The following is a 23741-nucleotide window of genomic DNA, read 5'->3' as shown; positions in this document are numbered from 1 at the left end:
CTTATACAGGTTTATAGTGATTTTTGTTAAAATTTAATAATACATGACACACTAGATACGGGCATGATTGAAACTTTTAAGTAACTGATTTGTACGTATTTTGATAGTACCAAGTGACAGTTTTGTATAAATTGCTATTAATGCTTTTTTTATTCTAGACTGAGAATTGAGAAACAAGCACGCATTGAAGCAAGAAAGAAAAGTTTAAGGAAAAAGAAAGAAAAATTTCTTCAAGAAAAATTTCCACATCTTTCTGAAGCCCAGAAGTCAAATGTTGTCTAAGATATCTTAATTACCTTTTTTGGGGGGGAGGGGGGTAGGTAATAGTCTACATACAAAAGTAAATATATGTTTAGTGGTTTATTGAAGAAATTGTATTATCAGTCAAATGACTATTTACTTATACACTGTTTTAAATGTGAATGTGGCATGATAATCTGGAAGTGATCAAGAATTTTTTTAAATCAAGTATAAAGTTCAGATTAAATTCCTATTTTATAAATTCCAGTGTCTATGCAGGTTTTACTAGTATCTATAAGTGTGAAAGCAATGTCCACTGCCATGGAAAGGCATTAAGGTGATTTTTGGAACTCATATATTTTTATTATCACTACTGTAATAAGATGGGAAGGGGGTGTGCATACTACTATTAATAAGCAGTGAGTACCTTCTTTCAAAATAATGATAAAAATAAACTTTTAAGTAGCAAGTCATAACGCACAACAGTCCAAAAAATATTTCTGGAATGGCAATTTTTATTTAATTTTGCAAGCCTGAGGTAAAAGTATAGGCAGTACGTTTTACTAGTCCATAAAAAGCAATTCTACCAATCCACTGGTAATTAATATACTAAACAGAGTTGGAAAGCATTTTACTGAAAGCAAAATATTTAGAGAAAATAGATATTTATACAAAATTATAAAATGCTTGTAATAAGAATAAGTGCATTTCAAAGAAAGCACAAACTCATTTTAATTTATAGAGCCAGTTAAAGCCTTAAAAAATTTAAGTGGAAATTGAAATATGCAAAAATGTATAAACATTCTACAAAAGATGGTCATTCTTTTCCTGAGTGTACTAAAGCTATGAAACATAAGGTGAGACAGGAAGGTAGAGGTGTGGGAATTCTTCTCAAGGGCATTTCCTTTCTACACACTGTTTCCCTCCTTCTTCATATTCTTGTTTGGAAATCCACATCTGTTGAAATGTACCCTATCAAAAAAGAAATTATATATAGTTATACCTTTTTTATTAGAAATATTTTTTTCTTTTAATGTCTTTATTTTAACAACCCCTAAAGAAGGATCCCTGAAGAACTCTTAAACTAAAAGCCCTCCCCCCAAAATAGTACTTCATTAATCCCTTATCTGCCCTCCTGGAGCATCAAAAGACACTATTTAACTTGCCTTTAAAGTTTGAAAGAATGTTGGATTTATCTATACCTGTCACGCTGTCATGAAGATTTAGAAAATGGCTGGCCAAGGAAGACTGAGGGTTTAGCTATGATGGCTTATTGTTAACCTAAGGCAACAACAGAAATTGTTGGACTGCTTGATCCTAGTATAAAATTTAAAAGATGTTCTAGCCCTGGTTTAATGGTTACATTTAGAACTCAAAAATGCTCATGAGAATTAGAATGAGGTTTTGTAAATCCAAAGGATAGTGCACAAGCATTATACCACGTATATGTACAGAGAGAAAAGGTGAAGAACAGAAGAAAATGACCTAAGAGGAAGGAAGCTGGACTGCATTAACAGAATATTTAAGTAGGAGATATTCACTATGATTAACTCTATTCAAATGGGTCCATATATAGTATCCAGTTTTGACTCTTAGATCTCTTAAGAGATAGAAATAGGACAGAAACAAAAAATACATAAATGGACAGCCAATAAGACTGCTAAAGCAAAAAGTTACAAGCATTTACTAACCTAAAAATACTTAGCTTGACTACTATAGTGACAGACACCTTGGCAGCTCTGAGAGGAATGGGGAAATGCTCCAAGTCGGGGGGGCAGATAAACACAAGAACTTTTTCTCCTGATCAATGCAAGCATCAGTCTAAGCAACATTTAAGACCCATGACCATGACTTTACCACGTGCCCCAAGAACTAATTCCTGACTATTTCCACCTTACCAACGGGCCAGGAGGCAAATAGTGTGTTGCAAACAAGTCCTGACAGTGCCAATGATAGTATTATTAGAAGAAGCATGAGTAGGTTAGCTGATTTCCACCTCTGTTTGAGAGTGGTAACTGAAATTAGGTTGACAAATATCCACTAATAAGGCAGTGGGACATTTTGTTATATTAGTACATGTAAAACTAGGATTTTAGTAGGCTCTCCATTCATTTGATAGTTATAAAATTCAAACATCAAAGATATGCTGGAATTACTCTCAGTACTTTTAATAAAGTTAGTATTTTTAGTGATATGTTTAAGTAAGTTAAACTATTCAGTAAGAATATTCAACAATTTTACAAAGTAAATTTACTGACCAAAGAAGCTAGAATGGAGCCACCAATCCATGAACTAAACCTTCGTTCCACTGTTGTATTATTTGCAATCAGTTTCAACCGCATACTCTAGAGAAAGAAAAATGAGCATTAATTAGCAAGGGATACAGCTTGGGAAATTCAATCTTGATAACTTCTTAATGGCTTACTGTGTTCAAACACTGACTTCACATGATAATTTTACAAAAGCTATGGTAATATTAGGCCCAGGTTAGAACTATTGCATAAAACTTTTTTGGTGAGTGAAAATTGTTGAATCATTTTAGAGGAGTCAAAATACAACATATGAATTGGCATCCTAGTGTCTGAAAGCCATCATTTTACCATCTGCATTTAATCTTAATATCATTCATTGTAGTGATGGTCAAGCACTGTCATAATGTCACACTGAAGAGTCTTATCAATGGTACTAGCCATTGCTCTCCTCCTCTGCTCTTGTTCTCTCTCCCTTGCTAAATTACGGTCTTTGAGAAGCCACCCTTTGCATTTATCTTGAGCTTCCAAAGACTGCTGATCTTTCAAACTCTTCTCCAAGGCACTTGTTTTGCATTTCTCTTGAAAAAGATTCTAAAGCAAAGCCATTACTTTAAAGCTTTTCCCAAAGCTCCTTCTGGCTTTTTTAGAATACTTTCTGTTCCTTTGTATTTTGTTCCAGATATTTCTGAATTGTGTTCGAGCTTTTACTTCTTTTTCAATCGCTGGTTTTCTAAATTGGTTGAAGAGCTCATCTGAGGATTTCAGTGTACCTGATGTTTTGACCAGCTTGTCTGAACTTTTCCAAGAGTCTGCATTCTTGATCTTTATATCCTTCTGCACAGGACCTGGACATTCAGATTCTAGCACATTGTATAAAGCTGTTTTTTTTTTTAAATATTTTTTTTGATAAATTTTATCATACAAACATTCCATACATTGTACAATGGCTCACAATATCATCACATGGTTGTGTATTTATCACCATGATCATCTTTCAGAACTTTTGCATCACTCCAGAAAAAGAAACAAAAGAAAAATGCAAATATACTATACCCCCTACCCCCCCATCGACCACCAGCATTTCCATCCACCCAGTTTATTTTAACCTTTGTCCCCATTATTTTTTTATCCATATTTTTTACTTATCCACCATACCCTAGACAAAAGGAGCAGACATAAGGTTTTCACAATTACCCAGTCACACTGCAAAATACACATCATCATAAAATCATCAAGAATCAAAGCTACTAGAACACAGCTCAGCAGTTTCAGGTACTTCCCTCCAGCCACTCCACTACAGCATATACTGAAAAGGGATATCTATATGATGTGTAAGAATAACATCTAGGATAACCTCTCGACTCTGAAATCTCTCAGCCACTGACACTATTTTGTCTCATTTCTCTCCTCCCTCTTTTGGTCAAGAAGGCTTTCTCAATCCCTTGATGCCGGGTCCCAGCTTATCCCAAGAGTTATGTCCCACATTGTCAGGGAGATTTACACCCCTGGGAGTCATGTCATACATATGGGGGAGGGCAGTGAGTTCGCCTGCCATGTTGGCTTAGAGAGAGACCACATCTGAGCAATGAAAGAGGTTCCCTGGGGGTGACTCTTAAGCATAAATTTAAGTAGGCTTAGCTTATTCTTTGCAGGAATAAGTTTCATAGGGGCGAACTGTAAGATCAAAGGCTTGGTGTATTGATTTGATTGTCTCTACTGCCTACAAGAATAGCAAAAATTCTCCAAATGGGGAAGTTGAATATTTCCTCCTTTCTCCCCAGTTCCCCAAGGAGACTTTGCAAATACTTCTTTCTTTACTGTCTAAATTACTCTGGGATATATCAGGGCATCATACTAATCTGGACAAACCAGCAAAGTCTCACACCCTATTCAAGATTCCATGTACATATGGTGTTCAACTAAACGGACCATACAAGTTAAATTAGGAAATACACTACCCAAAATATAAATTTTGCACCAAATAAACATCATTCCCTCTGGTCTCACACAGAAGTTGAAATTTTAGAATGTGGATATCATCCTTTACCCTGTATTCTGATTTACCTTTGTCTTATCCAGATCAGCTTCATTCATCTCTCTACTCTAAGTCAGATCCCTGTAAAGCTTTTTAAAGTACTTTAATTATGGCTTTTAATGTATAATGCATGAAAAGAAAATAAACTGTATAAACTTAAGAAAACTGCATACTAAAAACTGGCATTCACAATTTATGTAAGAGCAAAGTGTACTTAACACTTCAGGAAACTGCCAAGTGTGTCAAACATTTCTTTTCATCCTTACATCAAACCTTTGTTAAGTATAATCATTATCTGAATCTGCCTCCCTTTCTGCTGTCCTCTCCAAACTTTTAACTGCCTCTTTTCCTAGGTCTTCATGTTATCCTAATCCTGCCTCTCTTGGGTCACACCCCACTCCCCTTCCAAATCAAAACTCAGTCTACTCATCAGATCTTTGGTAAGTTTACTCACACAGCTTTCCTTCCAAATTAGTGTCTTTATTTTGAACTCACACTCTCTTGATAAGCATTATTTTATGGTTCAGTACTGTCCCTTATCATATTTCCTTTATCAAGAGATTTTTCCCCTCCCTACCTAGTACTCAACTTCAGGGACAGTTCACAAGTTGTTGGTACTTTAAAATTACTATATATGAACATAGTTTGCATCTTTATTCACAGGGAAATAAATGTGTGTGTGTAGGAGCAGAGTATAGTGTGTATATGGGAGGGAGTTCTGGGGACAGGAGGTGTGAACACGGATTTTTTAAATGGAGGAACTAGTCAATATCTCTTGCAATGGAATTTTTTTTCCTGTTATTTTTGTTTTTGTTTTTAATTGCCTCCTAAAGGAAAAGGTTAGTATCCCTAAGCAGAGCCCATGTCTGTATTCATTATTCAGAGACTATGAAATCTGATGATCATTTCGGGAATTCATGTATGCACAAGATCAGAATATATCTCCAAGAATATAGTAAAAATAAAGCAGATGTCAATCTTGTGTCTATATTTAAATACCACTTTTAATTATTAGAAGAGGTAATTACCAAATATGGCATATATAAAACATTCCTTTATACAGAAAATCAAGACTATTAAATATATAAATTCTATAGATACTGTTAGGGCCTGTGTAATTTTTAAGGTTTTGTTTTTATTTTTTTTTTAACTTAATATTTAGTGCAGAGCACCTTACAAACAATCATTTAATGATTATGGCTGCTACTCTGTTATTGACATTACATATATACATACATTACCTTCTCCCAAACCAGGTTCTTCTATTCTTTCAGATTAGAAGTTACTACAGTGTTCTTAGTCATCTTTTTTTCACCCAACAAGGAGCCATAACTTTATTAATGATAGAAACAGTACAAATTTCAAACCCAGCTACAGGTTACTCTTTGGAAACACCAAAAAAAAAAAAATTCCTCATTTTCAGATGAATACATTATTACTTCCATAGTAACATTTACAGTATCTGTCATTCTTCAGGCTCCTGACACACCTGCTTGTGACATGACCAATTCTATGTCCTTAACTTCCACACCTGTTTGATCATCCTCTTCCTCTTCCTCCTCACTCTCCTCTTATACGGTTGGAGTCTGTGTATTTTCTTGAATGTTCAAGACAGCTTCACCTTGTGAATTTCTCAGCAGCTGCTGGTTGTGCTTGTTGAGATAAAACCTTGATCTTGGCTTCCCCCAAGACTATGTAGGTATCTGAAGCTGGCTCTTGTAGACATCTGGCTTTGGGATGACAGAGAGGATATTCTTAGATTTCCAGATAGTGACTCTGTAACTCCCATAACCTATCGAAGACCCAATTTGGACATAACCTTCCGTGCCTTCTTTTCATTCTGACTGCTCTGCTTTACTGACTGGTTCTTCATCAGTTTCAGCTGCTGCTGCTGCCAGCTGAACTTGTTGTGTGATTGCTCGTGTAGAATCCTGTTCCTCCAGCTCTGTCATCACTATCAGATTCTGTTCCAGATTCTGTCTTTGCCTGGGACTGTGGCTCTGTAGCAGGGACGATTTCTGTGGCTTCACCAAGCATTTTGTGCGATGAACACGGAACCAAGATGGCAGTAGACCCAGTAATCTTAATACAAATGTATGAGACCATCAGTCCTGTAAGTTATTATCTTTGGATAAATCCAAACTCTACTTAATAAGACATGACCTTGCACCCATCCAACTTTCCCAGCTATACATACCATTCCTTCTCTTGCAAAGACTATAAACCAACTACTTTGAATTATTGGAACATATTAATAATTTTTAACTTTTGCATATGCTATTCCCTCCATATGAATGACCCTTCATAAATTACCAACCACTTGTCTCTTCATTCTTTCAAACAGTTTCTTCATGAAGCTGTCCTGAGATACTCCTAGGGAGTTAGTGTTTGCTTCTCAGTGTTTCCAAGACCATCCAGTTCATGGCACACTGAAGTATCTAGCACATTACAGTCATTATTTGTTTGCATATCTATCCACCCTAGTAGACTGAGCCCTTGGTGGGCAGAGACCATACTTGTATTCCTAGTGCCTAGCATGAAACAATTAGGCACTTAAGTATGGAATCAGCAAATAAAATGAGAATGAAATAGTGCAAGAGGAATCAATGGCTGATATCCAGGAAAATTTGATAAATAAGGGCTAGTAACTTTAAGTAATACTGCCAGGCACAAAATATTATCAATCTAGTGAAAAAAATGAACGCTTACCTATAAACTTACACCATCAGCGAGAATACATATGACTGAAAATTACTACTGAAAAACGAAACTTACGGGGGGAGTTTTTTGAGAGAGCTCTCTGTTCAACCTATCAGTAAAGCTCTGTATTAGTGTGTTTCCTCCGGCCACTATCACACTGCCATAGAGACCCTAGGATAAAAAATAAGAAAAATAAATTAGTTTCAAATGTTTTCAACAGTTTTAACTACACAGAAATCAAAAACATATCCTCCAGTATAATGTTCCCTTTTGTTCGTTTTTTGAAAACGTTTTACTTCTATAGAGACCTAATTGCTTAATGCAATGGTTCTCAATACTCGCTGCACGTTAAATTCCTCTGGGAAACTGTTAAAACACCAATGCTTGGGGCCAATTAAATAAAAACTTTTGGAGATAGGGTTTAGGCAAAGTTTTTGTTAGCTTATTTAAAACGCTCTAGATGATTCCATGTTCCAAGAAATGATCATGATGATGACTATGCAACTATGTGATGATACTGTGAATTACTGATTATATATGTAGAATGGAATGATCAAAATAGGAATGTCTGAGTTTATTTGGTGTTTTTTTTGGTATTTAAATAAATAAATAAAATAAAAATAAAAATAAAGAGTGCATGGGTAGTTCAGTGGTTAGAATGCCTGCCTTTCATGCAGGAGACCTGGGTTCGATTCCTAAACCATGCACCAAAATAAATTAATTAATTAAATAAATAAATAAAAATAAAATAAACAAGGCGGTATGTGAACCACAAGCTGAACCTAGGATTTAAGTAAGATAATCAATCTAGTAACAAGTATAATACATAATATAAAACTTGACAAAGCACAAAATATATGAAGATAAGCAGATCGTCTAAAATAGATTCCACGGACAAGTCATACACATAGTTTAAACCACACCTTCCTGAAAAACAAAAGTAGAAGTAAAGCTGTTCTATATACAAGAAAAATCACTAATAATACATATTTTGGTTTGTTACATGTTACATTTTAAGAAATCTGTAGGGCAGCATTAATAGGACTTTCTGTGATAACAGAAATGTTCTAAATCAGCACTGCCCAATATGGTAGGCTTTAGTCACTGAATTTTATTTATTTTAATTAATTTAAATGTAAATAGTCACAGGTAGATAGTAAGCCACCACGTTGAACAGCACAGCTCCAGTTTTGCCTTTTTCCCTTTTCTAGCACTTATCTTTTTACATATTCTCTTAATAAGCAGACCTCAAACTCAACCTAACTACAGTAGCAATCTAACCATGATCTGTGTGCATTTTATTGATCTAAAAGATACCTTTATAGGAGAATCTTACCGGTCTGATATCAATATCACACATCCCAACACTTGTGGTGACAACATGACTGACTCCCAGCATTGTATTTCCTGATAAACCCTAAAAGAACATAAAATGAGTCATGTACAAGAACTCTATACAATAAAGCATATCAGAAAAATTTAGCCAGTCATTCAGGCTTTATAATTACCCAAGATCTTTACATATAAGGAAAATCTGGACTAATTCTGAAATAAGCTTTCATACCTTTACATTGGAAGGGTCGAATAATCCTTCAGGAATCTTTAGCCGTTCTGCACCAAAATCACAGTTATAACCATTGGGGAATTCATAGTGAACAGTTGGCATCTGTGCAGCTACTCTGAAAACATTTTAAACAATATTAAAAGACAAAAACAATCCTCTTCAAAATTATAAACTACTAGGGAATTATCAATTTGTAAGAAATCAGAGTGAGAATATTTTATTTCATTTTAAAACATTATTCATTATATCTTAGCATAACTTTATACCTTTAGGCCAATTAGCACATTCTACAAATTATTTTAACTAAACAAATATATCCTTTCCCTTCCCTTTAAAAATCACGATTACATCTTTTAACATAGATGAAAAATAAGCTCATTTATGAAAAATAAGCTCATTTATGATGTACAATTGATTCTCATTATTCATGGTAGTCATATTCTATAGAATTGTTGTGAATACTGAATTAGCCAATACCGAACCATCACCAGAGGAAATACAATGTTACGTTACTCTAGGCCTATGGCAATAACATGGTCATCAACTGATCTAACCTTGTTTTATGTGAGTTTCTATATACAGTTTATTTAATATATATTGTTGATTCACTAACACTTAACTCTTGGCACAACAGCACTAAAATTCTATCACTCATACCTGAACAAGCTTATCTAACACACGTATTTTCTCTGAAAGGCAAAACACAACCTTCTTAACTGGAAAGCACTGCAGTACTATACATGGAGGCCACTTTAAAACAAAATCACCAGTAAAAAGGCAAAAAAAATTACAAAAAACATAGCACTACATATACCACAAAAAGGATACTTGTTTACAGTACGAAAGGTGAAACAAGAAGGCAGAGAGAGCACTGTCTAGTTCAACCTCAGCAGATAACATGCATGACATGTTGGATGACAAAATTTTTTCATCACTCTGTATGTCTGCCAATAACTGTGCAAGTGTTGAATAATGATTTGGGGATTACAAATAAATTTCAGAGAGTAGGTGAATTCACAAATACATAATCTGAATAATGAGGATCAACTGCATATAGTTTTCAAAAAGATTGGTATTAAAGTTTTAATTAGCAAAAAAATTATAAGCCTGTAGACAAAATAAGAAAACATACTGTTCATCATAAGTTGAATCTGATACTTGAAGTACTGAAGCTTGAAAATCCTGGATAACACACTATGGATAAAAAAAAAAGTTTAAGAAATAAGGCTACTGAGATTTGTTTTTGTAATATATACTTAAGAATCATTTTATTTAAAATACTTTTCTGAATGAAAATGGACCAAGTTTCTGGATATAAATCTACCCAGCAGGAACTCTATGTATCAAGAAACCCAATTGTGAACATCTGTGTTAGAAACTAAATAACATAACACTTACATTACAACAGTTATGGAACAAGACATGAGATAACAACAAATGGAACCTTTGTACCACTGTCCTGCATAATAAACCCAGTTTCAGAACACTAGTTTTTCCTTTAAAATAAGCTTAGTCTTAGGAGATTTCATTACATGAACAGAAATCTATGCACATTTATATCACATCTTATGTAACTTAATGGTTGCACATAGTGTAAAGGTTAAAAATTTCTGATGTGAAACAAACCTATGACCTGTGGCCACCAAGGAAAAATGTGTCTAATAACTTGAAAAAATTTTAAGACTCCTCAGAATTGTGCAAACTGTCAAACAGGATGGATTCATGCCATAATAAATAACTCTTGGATCCTTTTATTATCAGAAATTAGCACGAATGTGTTCTGTGTGAGGCTGTTTTACTAACCTCTCCCCATGTTGGTAAGTCACATGTTCAGAAATAGATTTCTAGTAAAAAAAAGAGCTCATCAGATCCCTGCTATGAACAATATTACATTTTTGATATTGCTAACTGATGCTAGGAAAGAGAACATAACTGAGCCAAACTAACAGGCCTCAAACACAGACTAACACCATATTCTTAGTCAAAAGATGTAAAGGTTATTATAGAATAAATAATAAAGAATAAAGTAATATTTCTTTCTACCCCAAAACCAAAATTCCTTCCAGGTCTCACCAGAGTAATACAAATCAAATATGTATCAATTTGTAAATATAGTATTTATTTTGGGTGAGTATAAAAAGTATCCCAAGTAAACTATTCTTAAATTTTTATTTGTAAAGTATCATTAGAAACACAGTTCAGGGCGGGCCATGGTGGCTCAGCAGGCAACAATGCTTGCCTGCCATGCTAGAGGACCTGGGTTCAATTCCAGGTGCCTGCCCATGTTAAAAAAAAAAAAAAGTTAAAAAATAGAAAGTGCCCATATTCTACTCAAGTACTCAAGGATTGATAGCTTATACCATTCCATTGAAGAAAATAAGTGTTACTTACATTACACATATAATTGTGCCACGACCTTGTAACCTGTGGCAACTTCTCTTTTCTCTTCCAGTTTGCTGGAGATCCTTCACGAACAGCTTCCTGTTACAAGAAGCATGTGCTAATAACAGGAGGGGGTTAAGGGATATGGGAAGATTTGGATTTTCTTTTTTACTTTTATTTCTTTTCTACAGCAATGAAAATGTTTTAAAATTGATCATGGGGATGTATGCACAACTCTGATGATATACTGTGAGCCAGTGATTACATACTTTGGATGGTTTGTTATTGTATGTGAATATATCTCAATAAAAGCACATTAAAAAAAAAAAGCATGTGCTAGGTTAACAGAGTTCACAACTGGGAACAGGAAGTGAAGGTTATTTCTACAAAGAAAATTCAATCATTACTTACTTTTGATGCAATCATATATGGAGGGATCAATTCTATATTCATTTCTTGGAAGAGTTCTCTGCACTGCATAGTAATAAAGTCTCCAGCAAGAGGGGATTTCACAATGCCTAAGAGACAAATTACACTAGGCTAAGAAAGCATTAAGTCCAAATTCCTTGGGACAAATTTCCTCTATGTTTACATATAATTTTTTTTATGTAGAATTAACATTTGAATTAGCATTCAAAGCATGAATGAAGTCATACATCTCAGCCTTCATCAGACATGCATTATACACTAGATTTTAAAGTATACACAAACACAAAAAATACTATTTGACAACTGTTATGCTTCCATAGTCCAATTCAATGTTTTATTACATTGTCTGTGTTCTCATGACATTTAAAATCATTTCAATGTACCTTGGTTAATACATTTACCTTGTTGAAGGACATAGCCATCATGGACTGGAATTGCAGTGGTATGAGTGGCTCCACTGTCCAAAATTAGTCCAGTAGAACGGCCATTAGCAAATCTGGTTAAAAGAATTAAGGAAAACAAAGTACCCAGGCTCCTAAAATAACGTACATTGTAAAGGGTAAGCCATTATGTTTCACAAGCCACTTGTTAAAACATGTACAATATGGTTTTTATTAAAATGTGTTAAAGTAAACCTAGGACTGAAAATTGATACCAAATCATTCTAGTTTAAAAATAAGGTCTGTAGAGCTGTGTTCCAGTAGCCATGTTTCTTGATGATGACTGTATAATGATATACCTTTCACAATGTGACTGTGTGATTGTGAAAACCTTGTGTCTGGTGCTCCTTTTATCTACCTTGTCAACAGATGAGTAGAACATATGGAATAAAAATAAATAACAGGGGGAACAAATGTTAAAATAAATTTAGTTTGAAATGCTAGTGATCAATGAAAGCGAGGGGTAAGGGGTATGGTATGTATAATCTTTTTTTTTCTGTTTTCATTTTCTTTTTCTGAATTGATGCAAATGTTCTAAGAAATGATGAATATGCAACTATGTGATGATATTGTGAATTACTGATTATATATGTATAACAGAATATGTTAATGTTTTTGTTCGTTTGCTATCAAATTTTTTTTAATTAATAGACTTTAAAAGAAATAAAAAATAAATAAAAATAAGGTTAAAAGAATATAGACTAAGGGACTTCCTGGAAGATGGCGGCTTAGTAAGACACGTGGATCTTAGTTTCTTCTCCAGGACAGCTACTAGGGGAGTAGAAACGATACAGAAAGCGCCCAAAGCCACAACAGAGATAAACACAGCGTACCCCATCCTGGAACGGCTGGCTGGCTGAGAGAAGCAGCTCGGGTGAGATCGCCGAGGCGCGCGGGCCTCACCGGGCGGGGTGGCAAGCGGCCGGAGTTACTCCCTTCCCCCTTCCCGGGCCGGCTGGGAGAATTGGAGAGGCGGTCCCCTGAAACCAAGGCGGCTGGCGCCCACACCACGCACAGCCCCCCGGACCAACTGAGAGAATTGGATCGGAAATCCCCAGGCTGTGGAGAACGGTGACGGGTGGGGGAGGCCCCTTCCAAACCCGTGACTCCCGGGGAACGTGCACTCTCTTGGGCGGGCTGCTGCCGCTGGCGCCCTCCCGCCACGCTTGTCGCCCAGGGCCGACTAGGAAATTCGGACGGGCTCTTTCCTGGGCTGCGGCGACCAGCAACCCTCCCTGCGTTCGGACCCCGGGCCGGCTCAAGCCGCTTCGGCTATCAAACCCCCCGGATGGCGAGAGTTTTCCAAAGTTTAAGGTCCCACAGCACCTTTTACTGGTGGGACCCGCAGACAAACGTGTGCCACGAGCGCCACCTACTGGGCAGGATAAGAAAAACAGAACCCAGAGATTTCATAGGAAAATCTTCCAAACTTTTGGATCCAATACCCAGGGAAATCTGTCTAAATGCGCAGACGCCAACAGAAGATAACGGATCACGCTCAAATAATTGAAAATATGGCCCAGTCAAAAGAACAAACCAATAGTTCAAATGAGATACAGGAGCTGAGACAACTAATGCTAAATATACGAACAGAAATGGAAAACCTCTTCAAAAACGAAATCGATAAATTGAAGGAGGACATGAAGAAGACATGGGCTGAACATAAATAAGAAATAGAAAAACGGAAAAAACAAATCACAGAACTTATGGAAGTGAAGGACAAAGTAGAAAAGATAGAAAAAACAATGGATACCTACAATGATAGATTCAAAGAGACAGAAGATAGAATTAGTGATTTGGAGGATGGAACATCTGAATTCCAAAAACAAACAGAAACTATCGGGAAAAGAATGGAAAAATTTGAACAGGGTATCAGGGAACTCAAGGACAATATGAACCGCACAAATATACGTGTTGTGGGTGTCCCAGAAGGAGAAGAGAAGGGAAAAGGAGGAGAAAAACTAATGGAAGAAATTTTCACTGAAAATTTCCCAACTCTTATGAAAGACCTAAAATTACAGATCCAAGAAGTGCAGCGCACCCCAAAGAGATTAGACCCAAATAGGCGTTCTCCAAGACACTTACTAGTTAGAATGTCAGAGGTCAAAGAGAAAGAGAAGATCTTGAAAGCAGCAAGAGAAAAACAACCCATCACATACAAGGGAAACCCAATAAGACTATGTGTAGATTTCTCAGCAGAAACCATGGAGGCTAGAAGACAGTGGGATGATATATTTAAATTACTAAAAGAGAAAAACTGCCAACCAAGACTCCTATATCCAGCAAAATTGTCCTTCAAAAATGAGGGAGAAATTAAAACATTCTCAGACAAAAAGTCACTGAGAGAATTTGTGACCAAGAGACCAGCTCTGCAAGAAATACTAAAGGGAGCACTAGAGTCAGAACCGAAAAGACAGAAGAGAGAGGTATGGAGAAGAGTGTAGAAAGAAGGAAAGTCAGATATGATATATATAATACAAAAGGCAAAATGGCAGAGGAAAATATTATCCAAACAGTAATAACACTAAATGTTAATGGACTGAATTCCCCAATCAAAAGACATAGAGTGGCAGAATGGATTGAAAAACAGGATACTTCTATATGCTGTCTACAGGAAACACATCTTAGACCCAAAGATAAACATGGGTTGAAAGTGAAAGGTTGGGAAAAGATATTTCATGCAAATAACAACCAGAAAATAGCAGGAGTGGCTATACTAATATCCAACAAGTTAGACTTCAAATGTAAAACAGTTAAAAGAGACAAAGAAGGACACTATATACTAATAAAAGGAACAATTAAACAAGAAGACATAACAATCATAAATATTTATGCACCGAACCAGAATGCCCCAAAATACGTGAGGAATACACTGCAAACACTGAAAAGGGAAATAGACACAAATACCATAATAGCTGGAGACTTCAATTCCCCACTCTCATCAATGGACAGAACATCTAGACAGAGGATCAATAAAGAAATAGAGAATCTGAATATTACTATAAAGGAGCTAGACTTAACAGACATTTATAGGACATTACATCCCACAACAGCAGGATACACCTTTTTCTCAAGTGCTCATGGATCATTCTCAAAGATAGACCATATGCTGGGTCACAAAGCAAGTCTTAACAAATTTAAAAAGATTGAAATCATACACAACACTTTCTCGGATCATAAAGGAATGAAGTTGGTAATCAATAATAGGCGGAATGCCAGAAAATTCACAAATACCTGGAGGCTCAACAACACACTCTTAAACAACGAGTGGGTCAAAGAAGAAATTGCAAGAGAAATTAGTAAATACCTCGAGGCAAATGAAAATGAAAACACAACATATCAAAACTTATGGGATGCAGCAAAGGCAGTGCTAAGAGGGAAATTTATTGCCCTAAATGCCTATATCAGAAAAGAAGAAAAGGCAAAAATGCAGGAATTAACTGTTCACTTGGAAGAACAGGAGAAAGAACAGCAAACTAATCCCAAAGCAAGCAAAAGGAAAGAAATAACAAAGATCAGAGCAGAAATAAATGAAATTGAAAATATGAACACAGTAGAGAAAATCAATAAGACCAGAAGTTGGTTCTATGAGAAAATCAATAAGATTGATGGGCCCCTATCAAGATTGACAAAAAGAAGAAGAGAGAGGATGCAAATAAATAAGATCAGAAATGGAAGAGGAGACATAACTACTGACCTCACAGAAATAAAGGAGGTAATAACAGGATACTATGAACAACTTTATGCTAATAAATACAACAATTTAGATGAAATGGATGGGTTCCTGGAAAGACATGAACAACCAACTTTGACTCAAGAAGATATAGATGACCTCAACAAACCAATCACAAGTAAAGAAATTGAATTAGTCATTCAAAAGCTTCCTAAAAAGAAAAGTCCAGGACCAGATGGCTTCACATGTGAATTCTACCAAACGTTCCAGAAAGAATTAGTACCAATTCTCCTCAAACTCTTCAAAAAAATCGAAGTGGAGGGAAAACTGCCTAATTCATTCTATGAAGCCAACATCACCCTCATACCAAAACCAGGCAAAGATATTACAAAAAAAGAAAACTACAGACCAATCTCTCTAATGAATACAGATGCAAAAATCCTCAATAAAATTCTAGCAAATCGTATTCAACAACACATTAAAAGAATTATACATCATGACCAAGTAGGATTCATCCCAGGTATGCAAGGATGGTTCAACTAAGAAAATCAATTAATGTAATACACCATATCAACAAATCAAAGCAGAAAAATCACATGATCTTCTCAATTGATGCAGAGAAGGCATTTGACAAGATTCAACATCCTTTCCTGTTGAAAACACTTCAAAAGATAGGAATACAAGGGAACTTCCTTAAAATGATAGAGGGAATATATGAAAAACCCACAGCTAATATCATCCTCAATGGGGAAAAATTGAAAACTTTCCCCCTAAGATCAGGAACAAGACAAGGATGTCCACTATCACCACTATTATTCAACATTGTGTTGGAGGTTCTAGCCAGAGCAGTTAGACAAGAAAAATAAATACAAGGCATCAAAATAGGAAAGGAAGAAGTAAAACTATCACTGTTTGCAGACGATATGATACTATACGTCGAAAACCCGGAAAAATTCACAACAAAACTACTAGAGCTAATAAATGAGTACAGCAAAGTAGCAGGTTACAAGATCAACATTCAAAAATCTGTAGCATTTCTATATACTAGTAATGAACAAGCTGAGGGGGAAATCAAGAAACGAATCCCATTTACAATTGCAACTAAAAGAATGAAATACCTAGGAATAAATTTAACTAAAGAGACAAAAAACCTATATAAAGAAAACTACAAAAAACTGCTAAAAGAAATCACAGAAGACCTAAATAGATGGAAGGGCATACCGTGTTCATGGATTGGAAGACTAAATATAATTAAGATGTCAATCCTACCTAAATTGATCTACAGATTCAATGCAATACCAATCAAAATCCCAACAACTTATTTTTCAGAAATAGAAAAACCAATAAGCAAATTTATCTGGAAGGGCAGGGTGCCCCGAATTGCTAAAAACATCTTGAGGGAAAAAAACGAAGCTGGAAGTCTCGCGCTGCCTGACTTTAAGGCATATTATGAAGCCACAGTGGTCAAAACAGCATGGTATTGGCATAAAGATAGATATATCGACCAATGGAATCGAATAGAGTGCTCAGATATAGACCCTCTCATCTATGGACATTTGATCTTTGATAAGGCAGTCAAGCCAACTCACCTGGGACAGAGCAGTCTCTTCAATAAATGGTGCTTAGAGAACTGGATATCCATATGCAAAAGAATGAAAGAAGACCCATCTCTCACACCCTATACAAAAGTTAACTCAAAATGGATCAAAGATCTAAACATTAGGTCTAAGACCATAAAACAGTTAGAGGAAAATGTTGGGAGATATCTTATGGATCTTACAACTGGAGGCGGTTTTATGGACCTTAAACCTAAAGCAAGAGCACTGAAGAAGGAAATAAGTAAATGGGAACTCCTCAAAATTAAACACTTTTGTGCATCAAAGAACTTCATCAAGAAAGTAGAAAGACAGCCTTCACAATGGGAGACAGTATTTGGAAATGATATATCAGATAAAGGTCTAGTATCCAGAATTTATAAAGAGATTGTTCAACTCAACAACAAAAAGACAGCCAACCCAATTACAAAATGGGAAAAAGACTTGAACAGACACCTATCAGAAGAGGAAATACAAATGGCCAAAAGGCACATGAAGAGATGCTCAATGTCCCTGGCCATTAGAGAAATGCAAATCAAAACCACAATGAGATATCATCTCACACCCACCAGAATGGCCATTATCAACAAAACAGAAAATGACAAGTGCTGGAGAGGATGCGGAGAAAGAGGCACACTTATCCACTGTTGGTGGGAATGTCAAATGGTGCAACCACTGTGGAAGGCAGTTTGGCGGTTCCTCAAAAAGCTGAATATAGAATTGCCATACGACCCAGCAATACCATTGCTGGGAATATACTCAAAGGACTTAAGGGCAAAGACACAAACGGACATTTGCACACCAATGTTTATAGCAGCGTTATTTACAATTGCAAAGAGATGGAAACAGCCGAAATCTCCATCAACAGAAGAGTGGCTAAACAAACTGTGGTATATACATACGATGGAATACTATGCAGCTTTAAGACAGGATAAACTTATGAAGCATGTAATAACATGGATGGACCTAGAGAACATTATGCTGAGTGAGTCTAGCCAAAAACTAAAGGACAAATACTGTATGGTCCCACTGATGTGAACAGACATTCGAGAATAAATTTGGAATATGTCCTTGATAACAGAGTCCAGCAGGAGGTAGAAACAGGGTAAGATAATGGCCAATTGGAGTTGAAGGGATACAGACGGTGTAACAGGACTAGATACAAAAACTCAAAAATGGACAGCACAATAATACCTAATTGTAAAGTAATCATGTTAAAACACTGAATGAAGCTGCATCTGAGCTATAGGTTTTTGTTTTGTTTTGTTTTGTTTTGTTTTGTTTTTACTATTATTACTTTTATTTTTTTCTCTATATTAACATTCTATATCTTTTTCGGTTATGTTGCTAGTTCTTCTAAACCAATGCATATGTACTAAGAAATGATGATCATGCATCTATGTGATGATGTTAAGAATTAATGATTGCATATGTAGAATGGTATGATCTCTAAATGTTGGGTTAATTTCTTTTTTTCCGTTAATTAAAAAAAAAAAAAAAGAGAAGGGATAATTGGAGCTGAAGGGATACAGACTGTACAACGGGACTGGATATAAAAACTCAGAAATGGACAGCACAATACTACCCAATTGTAATGCAATTATGTTAAAACACTGAATGAAGCTGCATGTGAGGTATAGGTTTTTTGTTTTTGTTTTTGTTTTTGTTTTTCTTTCTATTATTGTTTTAATTCTTATTCTGTTGTCTTTTTATTTCTTTTTCTAAATCGATGCAAATGTACTAAGGAATGATGAATATGCAACTATGTGATGTTATTAAGAATTACTGATTGTACATGTAGATTGGAATGATTTCTAATTGTTTTGTTAATTCTTTTTTTAATTAATAAAAAAAAAAGAATATAGACTATGCTTTATATCAATGTTAAATTTCTTGAACTTGATAAACATACTTAATGAGGTTATGTGAGTAAATATCAACGTTCTTAAGAAAAGTACATGTTAAGTATTAAGTGTTTAAGGAGTATATTGTATATAACCTGCTCTCAAATGTTTAGAAAATTGAAAAATAGACAGATGAAACAAATGTGGCAAAATTTTTAAAGTTGGTAAAACTGGGTATCTGGATAGGGGATATATTGGAGTTCTCTGTATTGGTTCTGAATTGTTTTTCCAACTGTCCTCTTAAGTTTGAAATTATTTCAAAATAACAAGTTTTTAAAAAAGACAAGAGGCAGTACTTCTAGAATGATGGTATGAGGAGCTCAAGGAAACTTTCACCCAGCGAGATAACTATCAACTGGTCAAAATAAGCAAAGACACTCATTCAAAGTCTCTGGAGACTTATCAAAGTGCTCACAAAAAGTTGAGAAGCATTTATTTAACAAAATCTACGGGAATTTGGTAAGAACAGCAGATGACTATGGCATCTGAACTAGGAACTACAGCCATTCTCCTATAACTGTACACTGAAGCCATTTCAATTTCCCCCAACTCAAGGGGGTGGAAGAGCTATTACTGGTGCCTTGGACAGCTGGTAAATATTGGCAGATTCCATATTCCACAGCTCTGTGCTGCCAAAGGCCTGTACTGCTTGTTTTGTATCCCCAACTCCCTCTCTGTAGGGCAAATCAAGACAGGGCAGCTAAAGAGCACAGTCCCCTATTCCTGCATAGCTCTTTATTGCAGGAGAGCTGCTCCAGTGAACTGGTAGCTAAGTGGCAGCTCCCATCTCTCCTAACTTCCTAGGCAAGAACTACTCTGACAGGTTCTGCAGCAGTGAACGCTGGCAGATCCCATTCCCCCCAGCTCTGGGCCATGGAAATCCACACTGGGTGGTGCCAGTAACACTCATCCCCCTCCCTCCCCTCCAGCTCCTCCTAGTTCATAAGGAGGATCCAAGGAGCAATAAAGGATCTCACTAGAGTGGTAGCATCAAACAATGGGAGAAAATATTTGTGAATCATATATTTGATAATGATCTAGTATTTCAGAACATGTAAATAACATTTATTGACTTAAATTAATCCAATTTAAAAATGGACAAAAGACGTGAATAGCCATTACTCCAAAGTAGGAAAAATCATATATTTCATATATATTTCATACACACACACACACACACAGAAACAAAAAGCACATGAAAAGATGCTCAATATCATTAATCATTAGGGAACTGCAAAATCAAAAACACAATGAGATACCATTCACCTAGGATGGCCTTAATCAAAAAGACAGATAAAAAAGGACTGCTGAAAATGTACAGAAACTGGAGCCCTCATAAATGGCAGGTAGAAAACGAAAATAGTGTAGATACTTTGTAAAACACTTTTAACTCTATACTCAAAAAGTTAAGCACAGAGTTACCATATGTCCCAGCAACTGCACTCTGAGGTATATATCCAACTGAAATAAAAACGCACATCTACATAAAACCTTGTACACAAATGTTCACAGCAGTATTCCTTATAAAAACCAAAAACTGGAAACAATTCAAATGTCCCTGAATGGATAAATAAAATGTGGTATGCCCATACAATAGAGTATTATTTAGCAATAAAAAGGAATGAAATACAGATATATGCTACAACCTGGATGATCACTGAAAATATTATGCCAACTGAAAGACTCTAGTCAGGAAAGATCACATGTGTAGACTGCATTTATATAAAAATTCCAGAATAGGCAACTCTATAGAGACAGAAGGTAGAACAGTGGAGATGGAGAGCGAATGCTGATAGGTATGGGTTTCTTCAGAGGGGTGATAAAAATGTTCTAAAATTAGATTGTGGTGCTAAGTGCACAACTCTGTGACTATAATAAAAATCACTGAATTGTGCACTTTAAATGTGTAAATTGTATGGTATGTGAATTGTATCAACAAAGCTACTTTAAAAATGACTAAAATTTAAGAGTGAAACAAATCAGACATAAAGATGTTTCCACTGAACCATACCATAATCCTAGCTGATCTACAGAACTACTATAGTTCTGAATCACTGATTAGAAATAAATTATTGTGAAAGCAGGATTTTAGAAAATCATTCCATAGATTCACATTCCTAATAACAAACAGTAATCACAAATTTTACATTCATGCATTGTCCTACAGTTTACAAAGAGCTTTTCCTCCAAAGAACCATGCAAAAGAGACAAGGGGAAGTAAAGTTTTTCTATTTTGCAGAAGTAGAAACTGATGTTTAGTGGTAAGGCCACTCACCAGTCCATCAATTATTTGCTGAGTATCTATTATTTGTCAAGTGTTGAGTCTGATATTAGTAACATTGTTTTTTTCTACACTACTCTACTTTGTTACATTAGGCTATAAATCATTATTATGCGTACTGATGCCTATTAATTCCCCCTAGAGGAAAGGGATCTTTCACTTTACCTTATGAAATAAATCAGTCTCTTTTTCCCTAATTTTATTTGCTATTCTTCCTGAAAGCATCTACTGGTATTTGGCAAAGAGACTATGATCCTATATTGCTCCTCGCCCCCTCCCCGCCACCTTGGTTCTCTCTCACTCTTGCTCTAGTTTGCCTCGTATTCCTAGATTCTGTCATAAATCTGGGACACAGCATTATTAGGACCTTTCAGATCTGGCAAACTCTCACTTCTCGTTTTTTATATTATTTTAATTAAAACAGATTAAAAAAATTTTATGAACAACTTTCCCTTTCCACTATCTCCCCAACATGTCTTACTAACATGTTTTTCGGAAGAAAGGAAATAAGGAATGCCTGGAACTAGCATTCCTGAGGCACAGAAGACACAGAAAGGTGAACCAATGCTGTCTCTGCCCTGAAAGTGATCCTATCTAGTGGAGAAGCGATCCATAAAGCTGCAAAAAAGAATAGCTCAGCACACCCCAGGGGACATAAAGGAGAGACCAGGAATCCTACGAAATCCAAAAATTGGGGAGGAAGGTGGGGGTGGGGGGGAATGTGAGCATGTGGAAAGGCCAGGAGACGAGAAAATGCTGGGGCCAAGAAACTGCAAGGAGTGCAGTGCAGCCTGAAAGCAGAACCAAGGAAGAAAGGTGCAAAATGATTCTGGCTTAAAGCAGACTGTCACTTTAGAAAGGCTATTAGGGCTGCTGTGTGAAGAATGAACAAGAGGAAGGGTTGCAGTAATCCCCAAAACAGCTTGCACCTAAAGCAGTGGCAGTTGATAGGGAAGTAAATGGATTTAAGAGACAGCAGGGAAGAAGAGAGATCTTGGTGAATGACTAAATTAGCAGGGTTAGAGAGGAAGATTTCTGATCTGGGAAACTGGGTGGAAAATGATGTCATCACAGATTCAGTATATACAGATGAGAGAGAATAAGTTTGAAGGAAGAGAAGATAAATTCCATTTTGTACATACTGACTTGTGAGGCACTTATAAAGATAAGGTTAGTAGGCAGTTGGATGTGGGCGTGGGGCTCACAGAAAAATTTAGGATACAGCATATGGAAAACAAAGAAACAGGTGAATTAAACCAGGAAGAGTGTGTCAAGACAGGCGAAGGGCTAAGGGCAGAAATCCAACGAATGGGTAGGGATTATCAGAGGAAAGAGTTCTGAGAATGGAAAGACTGCTAGTTGAGAAAACTTGGCTATATATTGAAAATTGCTGAAGTTAGGTAATGGGCAGACAGGGATTTGTTACACTATTCTATTTTCTTCTGTGTTAGTTTGAAAGTGTCTATTTAACTTAAAAAATAAAACAATGTTCAATTCTGTTTACACATTTCCCATTAAGGAAGCAGCCAAACAGACCTACAGTGAAATTCAGGACTGCCATTCTTAAGTGGTAGATTTGGACCAGTTTACTTTATAACTCAGTTCCCTAACAGGATTATTATGAAAATCAAATAAGGTAATGCATAATTGAAAATGCTAGTTCTCTCTCCTTCCCGGTGCTGGTCTAAAAGGATGTATGTCCCCTAGAAAAGGCATGTTTTAATTTAAATCACATTTCATAAAGGCAGAATAATCCCTATTCAATACTGTATGTTTGGAACTGTAATCAGATCATCTCCCTGGAGGTGTGATTTAATCAAGAGTGGCTGTTAAGCTGGATTAGGTGATGACATGTCTCCACCCATTCGAGTAGGTCTTGATTAGTTTCTGAAGTTCTATAAAAGAGGGAACATTTTGGAGAATGAAGGAGATTCAGAGAGAGCAGAGCAGAACAACATAGCCAGGAGAAGGAGAGTCCACAAGCCAGCGACCTTTGAAGATGAAGAAGGAAAATGCCTCCTGGGGAGCTTCATGAAACAGGAAGCCAGGAGAAGAAGCTGGCAGATGATGCCATGTTCACCACGTGCGCTTCCAGATGAGAGAGGAACCCTGACCGTGTTCGCCATGTGCCCTTACACTTGAGAGAGAAACCCTGAACTTCATCGGCCTTCTTGAACCAAGGCATCTTTCCCTGGATGCCTTAGAGTGGACAGTTCTATAGACTTGCTTTAATTGGGACATTTTCT

At 36.1% G+C, this 23741-nt stretch overlaps 2 protein-coding genes and 1 pseudogene across 4 annotated transcripts in view; 1 reads left to right on the top strand and 2 right to left on the bottom strand.

Annotated features, from left to right (window-relative positions):
• MRPL47 (mitochondrial ribosomal protein L47) overlaps positions 1-502 on the top strand; it is a 61879-nt gene extending 61377 nt beyond the window's left edge. For both annotated transcript variants that reach the window (XM_077161135.1, XM_077161134.1), the window contains exon 7: positions 159-502. In XM_077161135.1, coding sequence (XP_077017250.1) covers positions 159-282 — 124 coding nt within the window. In that variant the 3' untranslated portion in view covers positions 283-502. The remainder of the gene's footprint in view (positions 1-158) is intronic.
• A 217-nt stretch (positions 503-719) lies between these two features.
• ACTL6A (actin like 6A) overlaps positions 720-23741 on the bottom strand; it is a 43196-nt gene continuing 20174 nt past the window's right edge. The window contains exons 6-14 of one of the 2 annotated variants that reach the window (XM_077161132.1): positions 12004-12098; positions 11585-11691; positions 11183-11272; positions 9924-9985; positions 8792-8906; positions 8564-8644; positions 7303-7398; positions 2499-2585; positions 720-1212 (exon numbers count right to left, since the gene is read on the bottom strand). In XM_077161132.1, coding sequence (XP_077017247.1) covers positions 1132-1212; positions 2499-2585; positions 7303-7398; positions 8564-8644; positions 8792-8906; positions 9924-9985; positions 11183-11272; positions 11585-11691; positions 12004-12098 — 814 coding nt within the window. In that variant the 3' untranslated portion in view covers positions 720-1131. The remainder of the gene's footprint in view (positions 1213-2498; positions 2586-7302; positions 7399-8563; positions 8645-8791; positions 8907-9923; positions 9986-11182; positions 11273-11584; positions 11692-12003; positions 12099-23741) is intronic. The other variant, XM_077161133.1, reaches the window with a different exon arrangement.
• LOC143684280 (nascent polypeptide-associated complex subunit alpha pseudogene) lies at positions 2593-7289 on the bottom strand (annotated as a pseudogene).

This window comes from Tamandua tetradactyla, chromosome 5 (genome assembly GCF_023851605.1).
Source record: "Tamandua tetradactyla isolate mTamTet1 chromosome 5, mTamTet1.pri, whole genome shotgun sequence".
Taxonomy (NCBI): Eukaryota; Metazoa; Chordata; class Mammalia; order Pilosa; family Myrmecophagidae; genus Tamandua; species Tamandua tetradactyla.
Note: the sequence above shows the minus strand (reverse complement) of the source record. Positions and strands in the feature narration are given on the sequence as shown.